This window comes from Netta rufina (genome assembly GCF_964035555.1).
Source record: "Netta rufina genome assembly, chromosome: 6".
Lineage (NCBI taxonomy): Eukaryota > Metazoa > Chordata > Aves > Anseriformes > Anatidae > Netta > Netta rufina.
The window spans coordinates 25108517-25123633 of record NC_140129.1 but is presented as its reverse complement, the minus strand read 5'-3'; the positions used below and the strand labels follow the sequence as shown (position 1 = coordinate 25123633).

The 15117-nt window shown below is 38.0% G+C and overlaps 1 protein-coding gene across 6 annotated transcripts in view; it reads right to left on the bottom strand.

The window, feature by feature from the left end:
* MYLK (myosin light chain kinase) overlaps nucleotides 1-13531 on the bottom strand; it is a gene marked incomplete at its 5' end in the record, with an annotated part of 144274 nt that extends 130743 nt beyond the window's left edge. For all 6 annotated transcript variants that reach the window (XM_084288744.1, XM_084288746.1, XM_084288745.1 and 3 more), the window contains one exon: nucleotides 13382-13531. In XM_084288744.1, the coding sequence (XP_084144870.1) occupies nucleotides 13382-13531 (150 nt within the window). The remainder of the gene's footprint in view (nucleotides 1-13381) is intronic.
* Between the last annotated feature and the right edge of the window lie 1586 nt (nucleotides 13532-15117).

The window sequence follows — 15117 nt, the reverse complement described above, 5'->3', positions numbered from 1 at the left end:
TCTTTCTACTTCCCCCCTACTGCATTGTAGCCAGCTGACCTGTAGCTATTAAGAACATGAGGAGAGCTTTATACAAACCACCCATGTAGCTCACCTGGAACTTTTTGTCTCTAAAAACAAGTTTTCTGAACTTAAAATGGGATTTCAAGCAGACTGGATCTCTGTATCTTTTAGATCTATCTTTAGTCTCCAAAATTTCCCCTTAAAAAGAAAACATCAGTTTGACAATTAAAATGCAGTCAGATGTCACAAACCTCTGAAAAAGGCTAGGAGAAAGTTTAGGCTATTTTCCCCATCACCACTCATATGTTGTCCTGGCTCCCTCCTACTTTTCTGTAGTTGCACATTTTTATACAGGTGACAAGGTCTCTACGAAGTGGTGAAATTCTGGTACTTCATCACAAGGAAACTGAAGAGTGTGCAGGATACTGAGTTATGTGCAAGCTGAAGACAAACTCAGTTCCAAAATACACAGCTGTTGTGTGGGAAAGTGTCACTCTAACTTCATAGCTGAGCATCTGAGACACAGAGACACTCAGAGACTTCACCAAATTCACATTATAAAGGAATTAGCTTTCTACATTTAATAACATTAGATCAAATCATCTGACCATATTTTCTCCTTGCCAACAAGCTCGCTATTGCAGAGATCAATAGCAGGACTCAGCTGAAGTTGTAGCACAGGAGAACAGCTGCTCTTCTGATGATGAGAGAAACCCATCAACCTCACATTAATGTGGTTGTTTAAAGGTATCAAAGTGCACAGTATTGAGTAAAGATGGCCCAGACAGAATAGGTACAGTCTTTGCAGCAAAATGAGAAGCATGTAAAGTAGTGTTACAAATGACAGAAAATTAACTCACCACCACAAGAGAATATGAGCAACATAGTCAGACAGGACTCAGTCAGCTCTCTGTAACTCCAACACTGCCATACAGCTCTGAAGAATAGAATAGTCCGCAGAATGGGCCAAAAAAATTTCAAAGCACAAGAGCTCTAGGCAAAACAGGAAGGATGAACTTTGCAGCCTTCTTTGGGTGAAAATCTCATCAATTTTAATGAGAATTTTCTCTGCTTCTGAGTCTCTCCTTAGAAGAAAAGAAATAACTGCAAAGAGGAAACTTTCTTCCCATGGACCAACTGGTGTCAAGGCCTTTTAATATATGTTATATGTTATGAGGTGCTGAATAGTTTGAATAATTTAAAATGCCCCAAATGCAAAGAAATATCAGATCTGTGTGTGTGGTTATGGGTCATTTAGGATTATGCAGTAAGAACGTAAATGAGTTCAAAGGGAAACTATCACTGCTGCTGAACGGAAATAGCTTGTGCTAATTGCTCCACATACCCCAGTAAGCTCCTAAAATGTGCCCTCATTCCCTATCCTTCCTTTCTCTCCATTTTTGGTGATTCTGAATCAAGATATCTATCAGGTATTACTAAATGAAGGAGCTGCTTTAAGTCTGTGTGAATGGGTTTAGAAGCATGCCAGGAGTCCTGACAGGACTGGTGTTCATTTCAGAGCAGCAGCAATGTCTGCCACAGGAAACAAGGTTTTAAAAAAACAGCCCCGAGTTTTGTTGTGATGTGAGAGCTGTCAGAACAGGAGCAGTTCATTCATTTCCACTTCAACGGGACAGCCTGATTTACTGTGTTTGCTGCTACTTTTTTCCATAAATTTCATTTGGCAGCACTAGAAGAAAGGCTCAAACAATGCAGCTTAACACAAGAAAAACAAAATGTTGGGAAACTGTCTCCTCTCTTCACATCAAAATAAGTCAGCTTTTAACGCCTGACAAATATCTTTACTTTCAGTTGTGAATCCCCCATGCAGTCACCACTCAGAAAGGTGGAAAAGATTGCTTTGACCAAGTGCAAGTATGAAGAAGCCCCCTGACATGTACAGGGTGAAATTTCACTCTACCATAAGCAAAATGTTTATGTCCCCACTTTGGAGGAAAACTATAAATATTTAGCTCTTTTATCTGACAGAACTGATCACAGAATCCAAATACTGAGCCACAGCTTGCCTGCAACATCAGCAGGTCAAAAATCTCTGCTAATACAAAATAAAAACAAGCAAAAAGCCCACAAACCCACAAAACAAATAAAAAAACTAAACTGCATCAGTAATTTGCAGAGAGCAATGATCCCTTCATAACAATAATATTTGGTTTTTGAGTTGGCAGTCACTTTTTAAAGACAACAACGTACTCTGCTTCTTGCCTTTCTCAAGGCAATCATCATCATTCACTGCAATAACACACACACACAAAAACTATTTTTCCATTGCATATTATTTCTGGAAGACTGGAAGATTATTATTTTTTCTTACCAACTTTTCTATCTTAATATGATGTGAATTGATTTTACATGCCACCAAATACAGGTGGCCCAACCTTCTCACAGGAGCTAAGCCACTGACCAAGACAGTTTGAATGTTCATACCTTCGTCGCTTGGAGACACTATTCCCCAATGTGCAACATCAATACATGTTCTCTGTGAATGATCTACTGTTGAAAATTAATAAAAAGAATAAGTGCTCACTGTTCTCAAAACACACAGAATATGCTTGGAGCTCTGAAGTTTGTAACTAAGGTAAGTAATCCTCATCTGTAGTCTGAGATGGTAGCGAGAAGTCTTTGCTTTGAATGAATATGCCCCTGCTTTATCAATTTCCAGCCACACAAGATTAATTTCCTGCAATTTAGCAGTCTGTCAGTGGCCACAGAAAATGTTAAAACTGGGTTTTGTTGCTGAATTAACTGCACAGTTGTATGTTCATATACAGTCTGTCTGCTGATAGTGACGAATGCTGCTGGCAAAGGCAATGGTCTGGAGAGGTTATAAAAAGTTCTCCTCAGTTGTATGTACTGCTTCATAGTTAATGCTGCTTTGCAGAGCTGGCAACCAGAATGGGCATGAAATGTCATTTGTTTTAAATTTAATTAAAAAGTAGGATTGATGTGATGACAAATTGGTAATAAAATGCAATGTTGGATTGTTAAGATATGAATACTTTGGATAGCCTAAACATCTAGCATTTCTCCTTGCACTGTTTATTCTGTAACATGTAACTTACTGCTAGGCATTAAATAATTAAGACATCCATGCAGAAGCCCATTACAAATTGCTCCTCAGCAACTTTTGGTGATGTTTTTATCTTATAACTGTCTGCAAAAAATAAACTTCCCAAGCATAACATATGTACTTTTTAATAACAGCTTAGCAGAGATAACTCATACAGTACAAACTTTATGAGTTTAAACTCTATGAGCATATAAACTGCTGTATTTAAAATAAAAATAAATATCAAGTGCTGAGCAACAACCATTTAAGAGAGAAAACCCTCAAAGTACAAACTGAAATACTAAATAAATTGATGTGGCTATGAATTTCTAGTTCAACAGTTCAGAATAAATATTTACAGACCTGCTGAGTTCAAGAGAAATTTTGTGGGCTTGCCTCTTCTTTTTAATGCTTTCTCTCAAAACTAAAAGTGCTGTGATCTTGGTAAGAACAACACACACGTGCACTCAAAAAATAGCTATATTTGTTTAGATTGTGAAAAAAGTGCTTACTCTGCATATGCTTTCAATCGAGCTCCACTTAACTGCAGTTGCTGGCATTCCTGTTGAGATTTGAACAAATCCGACATAATGCTTTCCATTAAACCTGTGGGTAAAAGTCTCCTGAGCAGACAAATCTTTGTCTACAGTTCTCTCCATTAGCGTATCCCAACATGAATACAGACTAGTTTTTGTGTCAGGGCACTGAGAATCTACTTCTGCTATTCTGTTTTGATTGAGTGATGCTCTAAATCCAACAGCAGTCACCTAGATATTGGTAACATTTTTATTTATTGGAAATCTTAACTTTCTTTTCCAAAATCAAAAAATACTTATCTCCAAGAAGGATAGGGTCACATCTAAGGTAGTGGATGGGAACTGAACTTCTGGAATGTATGGTTCAATGCTGAATCCAGGCATGTATTTCTGTACGATCTTGTACAAACCAATAGATCTCACCATGCTTCAGTACTCCACACAAATGTCACAGAGGATAACAATAACTATTTTCTCTGCTGTTTTAGCTAAAAAGGTCATCAGAGAAAGGTCCAACTCTAGACTGGCCTATGTACATGTTAAACACTATCTGCAAACATACAGTAAGATTCCCATTCATTTAGGCTATTTCAGTGGTACCATGAAATAAGCAAAAATCAATTCCATTTACCGTAGTTCTTTCATTTGTATTTCCAAGATTTTATCACAGTTTTTCTTCCAGTGCCCTGGCTTTTATCATCACTTTGTTATGAAATATTTATATCTACCATCCTGCAGAGACAAACTGATGAGTTATTCTTTTATAAAGCAACACTAGAATTTACATAAGCTGAAGAATCAAGCTTAAGTATATTTAACTGTTGTTCCAGGGTGCTTCCAGAACAAAACATTCTTAATTCATTGTTTGTCTGATGAGTATGGGAATGTGATATAAATGATACAAGATGCCAGATACTACTAAAAGTTATGAACTTTTAGTATGCATCACACTAATATTCTAAAGTTTTGTAAAACCAAGGCTTGCTTGTGTATTATGGATCACTTAGAAAGAACAGCAGCCTCTCAGGCCATACAGTTACAATTTGAGACTCTACTGTACAGCTAAAAGAAAATTACCATTCTAATTGATTCAACATGAGTCAGGAAAGCACAGAAATGGATGAAATAAGCTCAATTATTCTGTCACCAACAGCAGAGTGACCATAAGCAGAATTATTTAATTTGTTATTCTTTGAGTCCCCATTTTCTTTGGACCACATATGAGGATTGTTGTCATCTTTAAATAAAAAGTTCTTGTATATGCTACACATTAGCCTAGTATTTCACTAAGCTCAACTATTATACTTGTAATGAGCAATATATTCCATAGAGTAACATTCACTGAAGTACTGTGAAAAGGTGCAGAAAAGCAAGGGAAATTCAGAAATACTGATAAAAAAGTTATTTCCCCATTTCACCTCATTCTACACATGAATTACAAAACTCTCTATAAGGCAACGATGACATGCAAAGCTGGCTTGGAATTTGCACCAGCTTTAGGCAAAGCCTTTTTGAAGACAAGGATTGCTTTGTTTTGTCTGGCTGCAGGTTTACAGCAATGCATTGATTTACAGAGAATAAGACTATCTTCATCACCAGAAAGTCTAGAAAAAGATATATATTTTTTTAAATGTAAGAGTTCTGGGTGTTCACTCTCATGTGTAGTCATGCATAGTCCTTACAAACCCTTTGAAGAAGAGAGGTGAAAGAGCCTAGATCTCAGTACAGCGCATCCTTAATGTGGGAAGGGTAGCCCAGATGTCAGAGTAATAACTTTTGAGTCAAGAAGAATGATTGAATTCCCTGCTCTTCCTCTGACTTGTAGCAAGCCTTGGAGAAGTCACTGGGAGTTAAATACACAGGAATTTGAAGGCCCTGATTCCAGGAACATCTCTAATTTCCTATTCAGTAACTAAATGCAGAAACTTGGAAATGAGGTCCTTGGGAAATTGGTCACTGAAGAAGCTGGCCATATTCCATCCTGTGTCATAAAGAATTAGAGAAACTTCACTCAACACAAACAAAAATAAAAATAAAAATTGGCGGTACTGACAGACAATAACCTGTCTGTCAGGTTTCCTAGAATAAATTCAATATATTTGGACCTTGATTAAACAATTCAAACCCTTATACTAAACTGGTCATCTCAGGGATGACAAGTCAGTGGAATACCTTGATTTTCCAGCTCCTACTAGTACAGAGAGCTTTCACATATAACCTCTGACAGAAATAACAGTGGCAGCATCTCCTCCTCACCAAACACTATCCCAACATGTCAACATCTCTCCTTTTCCAGAGGTTATTTCCTCCACATGAAGGAAGTACATACAGAATACAGTATATTCACATGTGATACTGAACTATGAACTGGGATTGTCTGAGCATTTCACTGAGACTGAAGTCTCAGAAGAAGAAGTCTCAGTCTACAGGCTGCTTTACAGTTGATTATCCTTTTATATTAATATAATTTACCTGATTCCTTCATACTCTAGGTCATACCAGTTTACCTTAAAGATTTTCTCCTACCTGCCCCAACTTGTGCTCTCAGAGCCTGCTTGTCACACCAAGCAGCTTTCTCCAGCAGTGAGACCGAAACATTTATTTAAATAAGGAAGCACAATGCTTCATGATGAGTTTTATTGCCAGTGGAGTTGACCACAACAAAGACTTATGCACTAGTTCAGAAGACGGAAGGAGACTAGCCTGGAAAAGATGATGCTATTTTTCAAATTAAAAACAGAATTGAGAGATCTAATTAGACTTAACTGAAATTTGAGAGATTCACAATTAACCATCATGGGACAAGAAAAATAAGAGTTATACTGACTGCTTCTACCCTGATTTACACAGGCACAGTCTCCAAACTTATCTTTGTTCAGCTATATAGGATATTCTGACTAGCTCTCTTTCTCTTGAGAAACAGCTGGATATTATTCTATTCATTTTTCAGACATTTTTATCCTATCTTCCTTAAATGATGAACTTTATGATTATTCTTGGTAATTGTTCCATCATTACTTCTGTAAAAGAGTGAACCTCCTTTATAGCACAATATTAATGTTTTATATTTAATTCTCCTCTGCAAATATGTCACTACATAGTTTCAGAAATTTCTCTCTGATTTCTGTTTAAGGACTATAGAAAAATAGCAAGATCAGAAGTCCCTACTAAAGAACTCTTATTGTCTTCAAGATCAACCCTAAGCATATTATTATGGGTAAATCCTTAAATAACCACATTTGCCTTTCTTAGCTGATCCAAAGCATTCCATTAATACATCACAGTAGTGGGTGATCCCAAAACAGATATCTACAATAAACTTCGCAGAATCAAAAGTTTGTTGTTCTCCCTTCCCCCATCTCAAACAGTGAGCAGGTATATTAAATTAAATGACATGATTTTTATTGTCTTGTTCCTCATGTGATTTTAATTGCATCCATCTAAAAATCCAAAACAATTGGAAACATGTTAAAGTAAAGACAGAAAGAAAAGTTATTGGCCAAGAGCAGCACAAATGCATGCTCTGGCTTCAGTTAAAACAATGCTTGTTTGTGTAGATACAAGACAAAATTAGATTCTCTCTAGCTTAAATGTAAATTAGTTGAAGGGCTCTAAAATCATCCTTACTAGATTCATTATTATTAAAACAAAACAAAAACAACAAAAAACAACTGCTTTTTACATTCCTTTAATTCCAGTAATTCCCACCAAATCAACCAAGAATGGGAGCTAGTCCTCCTGCCATTGCACAGAGTAGCTCCTGTTCACAAATTATTCTAGATAAACAATTAAGGTGGGCAAGGAGGTAGAAAGCAAACAGAGCAATATGTATGATAGTAGCAAATAGCAAATTTCTTCCATAATTTGGGGGGTGGGTGGGTTACTGAAGGCAGTCTCAATTACACACACACACAGAATCAACATTGTGCTGAGAAACGGCAATTGAGAGTAGGGATACTGTATATCCAGTCTTCCCCCATCATGGCCTCTTTCCTGCTTAGAAATTTTGTCTGGGTGGAATTTCAGAATATTTAACATTGTCTAGGATTTCTGAATGTCTGGCAGCTTGGAACAACTCTGCAAAAGGTCTGACCAAACTGAGCTGCCAAATTTCCAGAAGTCTTGGCTGTTGCTTCAGCACGTGCACAGATCAATTGCAAGGGACAGTGGACTACGTCCAGTACTTTGGGAGTTGTTGGACACACTGCACATATACTAAACAGACAGTTCTTATGTACCAATATCTGGAAATTCCTGAATATAAACATGATGGCCATATGTGACAGGAAGACAGGTAAGGAATGAATTTCTGAGTTAAAGAGATTGAGAGACAGAATTGGAGCTAAGAGCACCACAACTGTCCAAAATCAAGACATTTCTTGAACAGTAACTCCTACCTCTGCAGGTTTTCCTGAAGGAAATATAAGCAGGGGAGCAAAAATAGGTGTTCCACACATGAGTGCTTGTGTCATTTGATGAAGTGCCTTTGAATAATTCTGTATACAGATAACTCTATATGGGAAAACAATTGTGACTGAATCCCACTTTAACCACTTCCCAGCAGGGCAGCCGTCTCCCATAAAAGCATGGATCTTTCCTGAGTTTCTTCCTCATAGAGCTTAGAACAATCACCCCTCCAGGACATACAGATCCAAAACCACTGGCAGCTTCATGCAATTAGCTGCCTGGTATGTTTTGTAACAGAGAAGATCTCATGCCAACAACAAAGGATTTTATGCCATGTCATCATCTTCTGTCATCATGTGGGCTTCTCTCATTTCAGATTCTGCCATCTCAAATCCAGACATACAATGTAATTAAGGTATACTTCTGGACTGTCTGCTGACTGAAACTTGGAAACGGAGCATGCATTTGCAGCTTAAGTCCAAAGCAAAGGGCAAATGACAAAGGTTTTGCCATGAAAAGCTGGTACAGCAGCCAGAACAAAACAGGTTGGTTATATCTCAGTTTTTCCCTTAGCAGGTAGTCATTTTCTCCGTTGTCTCTTGTTTCTCACTGTCTGATCTCAGACAATTTCCTCAGGCAACATGTTTCAAAGAGTACCTGTGCAGCCAGCAGCAGCAAAAGCAGCTCAGACATTGGCAAATTCACACGTATAATTGGCCTTAAGTATGATTCAAACAAACAGACACAGGTTGGGTGTTGCAAAAGAAGAATGACAGAAGGAAAACAGGAAAGAACATTAACCACGGGCAGGATTTGACATTAACCTGGCTAGTCTTAATATTTACCATTCAGCTCCCTTATTTGAGGGTGGATGGAATGGGAACAGCAGGACAGTAACTACTCAGTGAGCATCAAGCTATGAACTACATACATATCCCAACATCTGCACGAACTCTGAAGTACATCTGTCAATACATGACTTCTAGCTCCACCAGATTAGAATACCAGACTAGATTTAGTACTTTGATAACTTGGTTCTGGCAATGGACCATATATGATGGTTCACATGAAGCAGAAAAACAACCCACACTGCACTGTTGCCAATTGTGCAATGCTTTATCCAAGGAGAAAAATTCTTTCCTGACCCCTAGGCAATCAGTCTGTGGTCCGTAGCATGACATTTGGCTGTTCCTTTCAGGCAGAGCTGTAGCACAAGTATTCTTTAGGCTCGTAAAATTAATGACCATCAATATTACCCTTGAAAATTATACACATATGCAGCCAAAGCAGGTTGAATTAACTGCTAGCAGCAAGCAAATGCAGAGGTTAATATCACTCTGGACAGGGAAAGGTTTCTTGGAAACTGACGGCTGACTTGTCAAATTTTATTGCTTGACACTCAGTGACATCAGTGTAAAGAACAAAAACTGTTCATGCTATATTTTTAATGTATTCAGTCTATTGCTATTTAAGTTCAGCAAAATTATGTATGGGCAGCTAGTCACATAGTTACCCTGCTTCCACCTACACCATAAACAGAAGTAGACTTATGGCAGCATTCAAATAACTGCTAAGTTCTACAGTTCATCCAGTGATGTGCAGCTGCATTAGAGAGATACACAAAAATTATTCAATATTGCAAAGCATTGATAAATATTCCAGTGATTCCAGTTTCTCCATCAGAGAAACAAACAGCTTAAAACAGAGCCTGGTAACATTCTGGCATGCTCTTCTTTTCCAAAAGTATCTTAAAAAGTACTGACAGACAAGGTAGAATGCCTTAGCACAAGGCAGGGGTTACTTCCTGGAGCTGTTCACCTCACATAAGACATGCAATGGAGATCTGCCCATCAATCAGTTTCTAACAAATTGCAATCCCACAACACAATTTCAAAATAATATGGGAAGATTTCCCCACCAAACACCTCAGCAACTGACTGATGAACAACTTCGGTGTCCATGCTGCAGAGGTTAGAGATGTGCCTGGGGAAGATAACCTTGTTTTAGCCTAAGCGGTTCCACCCCTCAGTCAGATTTCCAGGCCAACATCATCTTCATGCACTTACAAGATGATAAGCTAACATTTTACCCTGAGATCACATTGGGAGACTGAGATATGCAGTCAGACATAGATAAACTAGCTGAGATTTTAGCAAGAAAACCAGGGTGGTAGTAGGAGGAACAGAAAAAATATATTAATGTTAATGGCAACTCCAATTCCTTTCCACTTCCTGTTTCCTACATTTATGGGCTATTTTTCAATTTTCACTCTCTCCTTGATCTTCAGTTGCCATTTCACACAATTTGTCTTACATGCTGTTGGAAAGAAAAGCAAAAAGTTTGACTCCAGTGCTCCCTCTTCCTTGTTCACTTAGTGAGAGTACAGGATCATCACAATATCAGATTTATATCCTGTCTTGGATCCTCAAAATGTTTGTTTTTTCTGATAAGACAGATTCCACTGCAGAGGAACTCTTTGAAGAAAATCTCCTGTCTAGCCATTTTTAAAACTTTTTATTTTTCTTTAGCCTAAGTCTAGTTTAATATTTATACTATGTGATGAAGCAGAGTATCAGCAACAGACCCTCATAACATCTGTAGCTTATTTTCCAGGATAGAAAAAACTAAGTATGTTCAGTAGCTACCTCTATTACTAAATCATATTAACTTCTGTCCTTCTGAACCCCTGGAACATTGAAAGTAATGGAAGAAACTACATTCTACAAAGTAGCTAAAGATGGTCCCATATGATACGAACTCTGAGGCTGCAATCTAGAAGGACTGCAGCTATTAAATGACAATGTCCTTCCAAACTGTGGCATTGTGTCCCCCATCCCCCTGTACATGTTACTAGACCAGGAGCACAGCAAGACATTCATTTGGACCCAGCAGTTAAAAACAACAGAACCAAACACAAGCGCCCCAAGCACATTACATTATAAACAACGGATCACACAAATTCAATTTTTATAGGCAGTGTAATCATTATAAAACTTGTTTTTCTTGCACAAGGTAATAAGGGGAACATGCTGTGCTTGTATTACTCTGTATTTCCAACTATTATAATGTAGGTTGTTCTCCCTCCTCCAGATTTGCAAGCTTGTATCTCAGCCTCCAACTAGAGTTGAGTCCAGGGAATTTGGAACTAATGCACAATGATAAAGATTGGCTGTTTTATGTCTACAGCTGTGTTGCATGCTTCTCAGCTGCATTAGCTGAGAGAGGCAAAACAAAGCTACCCTAAGCAAATACCAGACAATACTCTGTGCACAGCAAGAGGCTGAAGTGCCAAAGACAGTGGCTGTAATTACGTACCTTGGCTTGCCGAGCCATAGAATACAACATAAGGCAGTCTATTTGCACAAAGTAATTGCACGTCTCACATGTATTTCAACAAAGCTGTGGTCTGGATGCTTAGCACTTAATAAAGCACTTCAAGCAATACAGGTTTACTTCATCTATTTGACATGCATTCAGTCAGTATATTATCATCTGCATTTTAAGGACAGAAAATTAAAAGATTCAGCCATTCTCATATAGTAAAAAGGCAGAAATGGGATTTAAATTTTCATCAAGAGGTTCAGTCCAGAACTTCCACCAAACCTTCATTCCTTCAAGGAACTTAAGTCTTTAAGTTTAATTAGTATTGAATTTGTGTATTTTATCCAAGCTACTAAAAACCCTGCATAGTTTACCCTTTCCATGTTCAAAGCAACCCTAAAAAGGGGATGGATATTCTTGAAGAATTAATATTTTAAAGATAGGTCTGAAAAAATATTCAAAACAGTGATGGCACTCTAACTTGTAAGACAGTCAATTTTACCACTGCTTTCTTTTAACAAATAATAAAAAGTCTGCAGAGCAAATGAAAAATTGGAAATAACCTACTTGAGTCTTTAATTAGGAAACATAAGAAATGTAAAACTAAAACTTAGCAACTTCACACAATTCAACTTTCATTTCACTTGCTAGTTGCAGTGCTGTCTGGAAGAACCAGCCACAGTTAGAATAGTATTGTACACAGGTGTCACATAAATAAAGTAGCAACATGCCATCTTTTCATTGTGGTTGCAACCTATCAAGGTGAAATAATGGAAAAAAAAAAAAAAACAGTAAGAAAGGGAATGTTCATTGTTCATTGCCAATGTTGGACACACAGAGAGGATTTCTAATTGGTATCTCAACATTTCAAGAAGAAGTAGGCTATTTTTGGAAAAAAAAATAAATAAAATCTAATCTAAATGTTTGATAAAAAAATCTGCTCTCTGTCTCAAACGTTTACATCAAAATTTGTTGTTTATTTATTTATTTTTTTTAAGAATGCCAACTTTTCTTCAAAAAGTCAAATCCAAGAACTACTACCAAGTTTTAGTTTTGCACTTAAAAACTGACATATTCCAGCAGTTTTCTGCTCTGTTCCTGATGGGAAAAAAAAAAAATAAATCCTAGCCTGCTTTTGCATAAATAAATAAGATATATATCAGATGCCCTCTACTGGCCCTCTGTTTAAGTTAGTTTCAGAAGTTATAAATTTCCCAAATTCCTTTTAGCTTTTCTTTTGTTATCATAAAGTTGCAGTTTCCTGCCTCTGTCAGGGAAATCCCACCACTTCAAAGATTAGAACTGCATTCAGTTTGATGATATAGCTGTCAGCACACAATCAGAGCATGACATGGACAGGAGGAAGCTGAAAGGGCTAAGAGGGAAAACTGACAGCCCCAGAAGAAAGATTTGGCTTAAGGGAGAAGAAAGGAACATGAGACCATACCAGGGTTGAAGCACAAAATGAATATGGATGCTGGTAAGGACAATTGAGTGCCTCAGTTGTGAGGCGAAGGAGAGAACATGGGATCCACGTATGCCCACATTCTGCCAGTATGTCCTCTGAAAATGCTTTATGCTTTCAGATTATGGCAGCTGGTGCAGATACAAAAAAGTCACAACTCTCTTTTACAGATTCCTAGCTTAACTACCAAGAAGCACAGGTAACGCAGTTAGCTTCGTGTTACACATGAAGCAGACAAGTTCAGAAACAGGCAACTTTGGGAGTCATGGAGATCGATATGCAGTAGGAGAACATATGCTCTCTGATTAGAGACAGATCCTGAGGCAGTTTTCCACTGATACTTAGCTCAGTGCCTGGCATGCTCATCTAGGTTAACTCAGCACACAGTCAGGTTTTGCAACACTCTACTCAGAAACAGACCTGTCACACTCCTGCCCCCTCAGGAATGGAAACACCAGTGTATTCTTCTTAAGTAAAGGTCCCATATTGAAGAGGCAATTTCACTGGCTTTGCAGACTGCGAGGTAGCCTCAGGAAAAGGTGAAACCAAACAAAGAAGCGCTCCATCATCTCCATTTCTTACCTTTCCCTCAAATCTTGCAATGGCTCCCAGCTGCACCCGGATATTCCGAGGAGGAAGAGTAAATGCTGGTGCTTCAGCAGGAACTGAGGGGCTGAGTGTCAGGGAAGTTTTGGATACTCGAGTAGTTGTCACCAGTTTCACATCCCCCATGATGTGAACTGTAAAAGAGAAACACAAAGGGTAGCATAGAATTTACAACCATTAATTACTTACAGTTGCAGCTAAGAACCAGATCAGAAGCAGATTGTTCTGTATGTATGCTATATGCATATACATAGTCAGAGTCTTCAGCCTGAAGAAACAAGTGCTATTTTTTGGGTGGGGAGCTGAGACCAAGGAAGATTTCCTGGTGTGCCTACAGTTGTTACAGGGTCACAGCCTTGAACTGAACTCAGTTTGAACTCTCAAGTCTCAGGCCAGCTCCTTAACCAAGAAGTCATCCTTTACAACTGCATTAAATTGTAATAACTTACTTCAGGAGGATATTTTTGCAATATGACTTTGATTTTCCTGGCCTGGAATACACCAAAATCAATAAGTCTCAAAAGCAGAGCCAGTGTTAAATAAGTCTTATGAAATAAAGAGACCAAGAGACCTCTGTTTGCACTGGAGTTAACTTGTGAGTGGGAATGTGGAAAATCTGATTTTTCATATCGTGCTTTCAAGATCTTAAGAAATATCTGGATAGCTCCCTCCAAAGTACTGCTAGTACATAACAGATACTTAAGCTGAAATTCCAAGTCTCTGCTTTGCTGCAAATCCTTCTGCAGCACATATACTAGTAAAATAGCGTCAAATTTCTTGCTACAAAACTGGCACTTAAGAAATCTCATTATAGATATCTGCTTCAGAAGTGACTCTTCTGCTACCCACCTCCTACTTCCCTAAAGAAAGCAAAAAAGAAAAAAAAAAAGGAGAAAAAAAAAAAGAAAAAAGCACTATTATATTTGTTAAAATGTAAAAGCTCGGGTTTTCCAGAAAAAAGTAGCCGCTCGACAAGTTTAACAAAGAATAAAACCAAGAAATGGCTTGGTTAGCCAACAGATCATTGTTGAACCAATGAAGAACACTGGTCTTGCAACAGTCTTCTATCTCAAGACCACTGCATATTTGCAGCTTCTGCAACCAACAATAGAACCTATTCCATGAGTTTCCCTTGCAACTCTTTCGGAAAATCTCCAGTTTTTCTCTGAGTACAGAGGCTGAGAAGTGCATTTTTTGAAACTGACTAGACAACTTAGGAACACAAACATCATTCATTTCTATTACGACTTATACTCCACTGTCATGTGTACTTCTGAAAGCCAGTCTGAGAACACAGTACTTCCATACAGCACACCTGACATGTTCAATAAACATACAGCATGCCAATCTCAAGAAACACCTCTTCATTGTTAAAAAACAGTTTGAGGGGAAGTTATTAGTCTGGAAGTCAGATGGCTAATCTAAACTACAAGTTTTGGCTCCTTCACAGTCAACAGAGATAAAGAGGCACCTCCAGAGGTTGTTATGTTCTAAGGTGAAGAAGCCACAGAGCTTTCTTGTTCACATGACGCGTCTGTTAGAAACCCTGGTTTAGAGGGCAACTATTTCCAAGATATCAGTTAAATTATGTTTGTACACAGATTTTCTAAAAATACTTTAAAACTCCTTCCTTGGTCTTTCTAAAAATCTAGGTGAAAAGGGTTTTGGATTTCTTCTAGAATGGCATTAAGGCAACATTTCTGTATACCAAC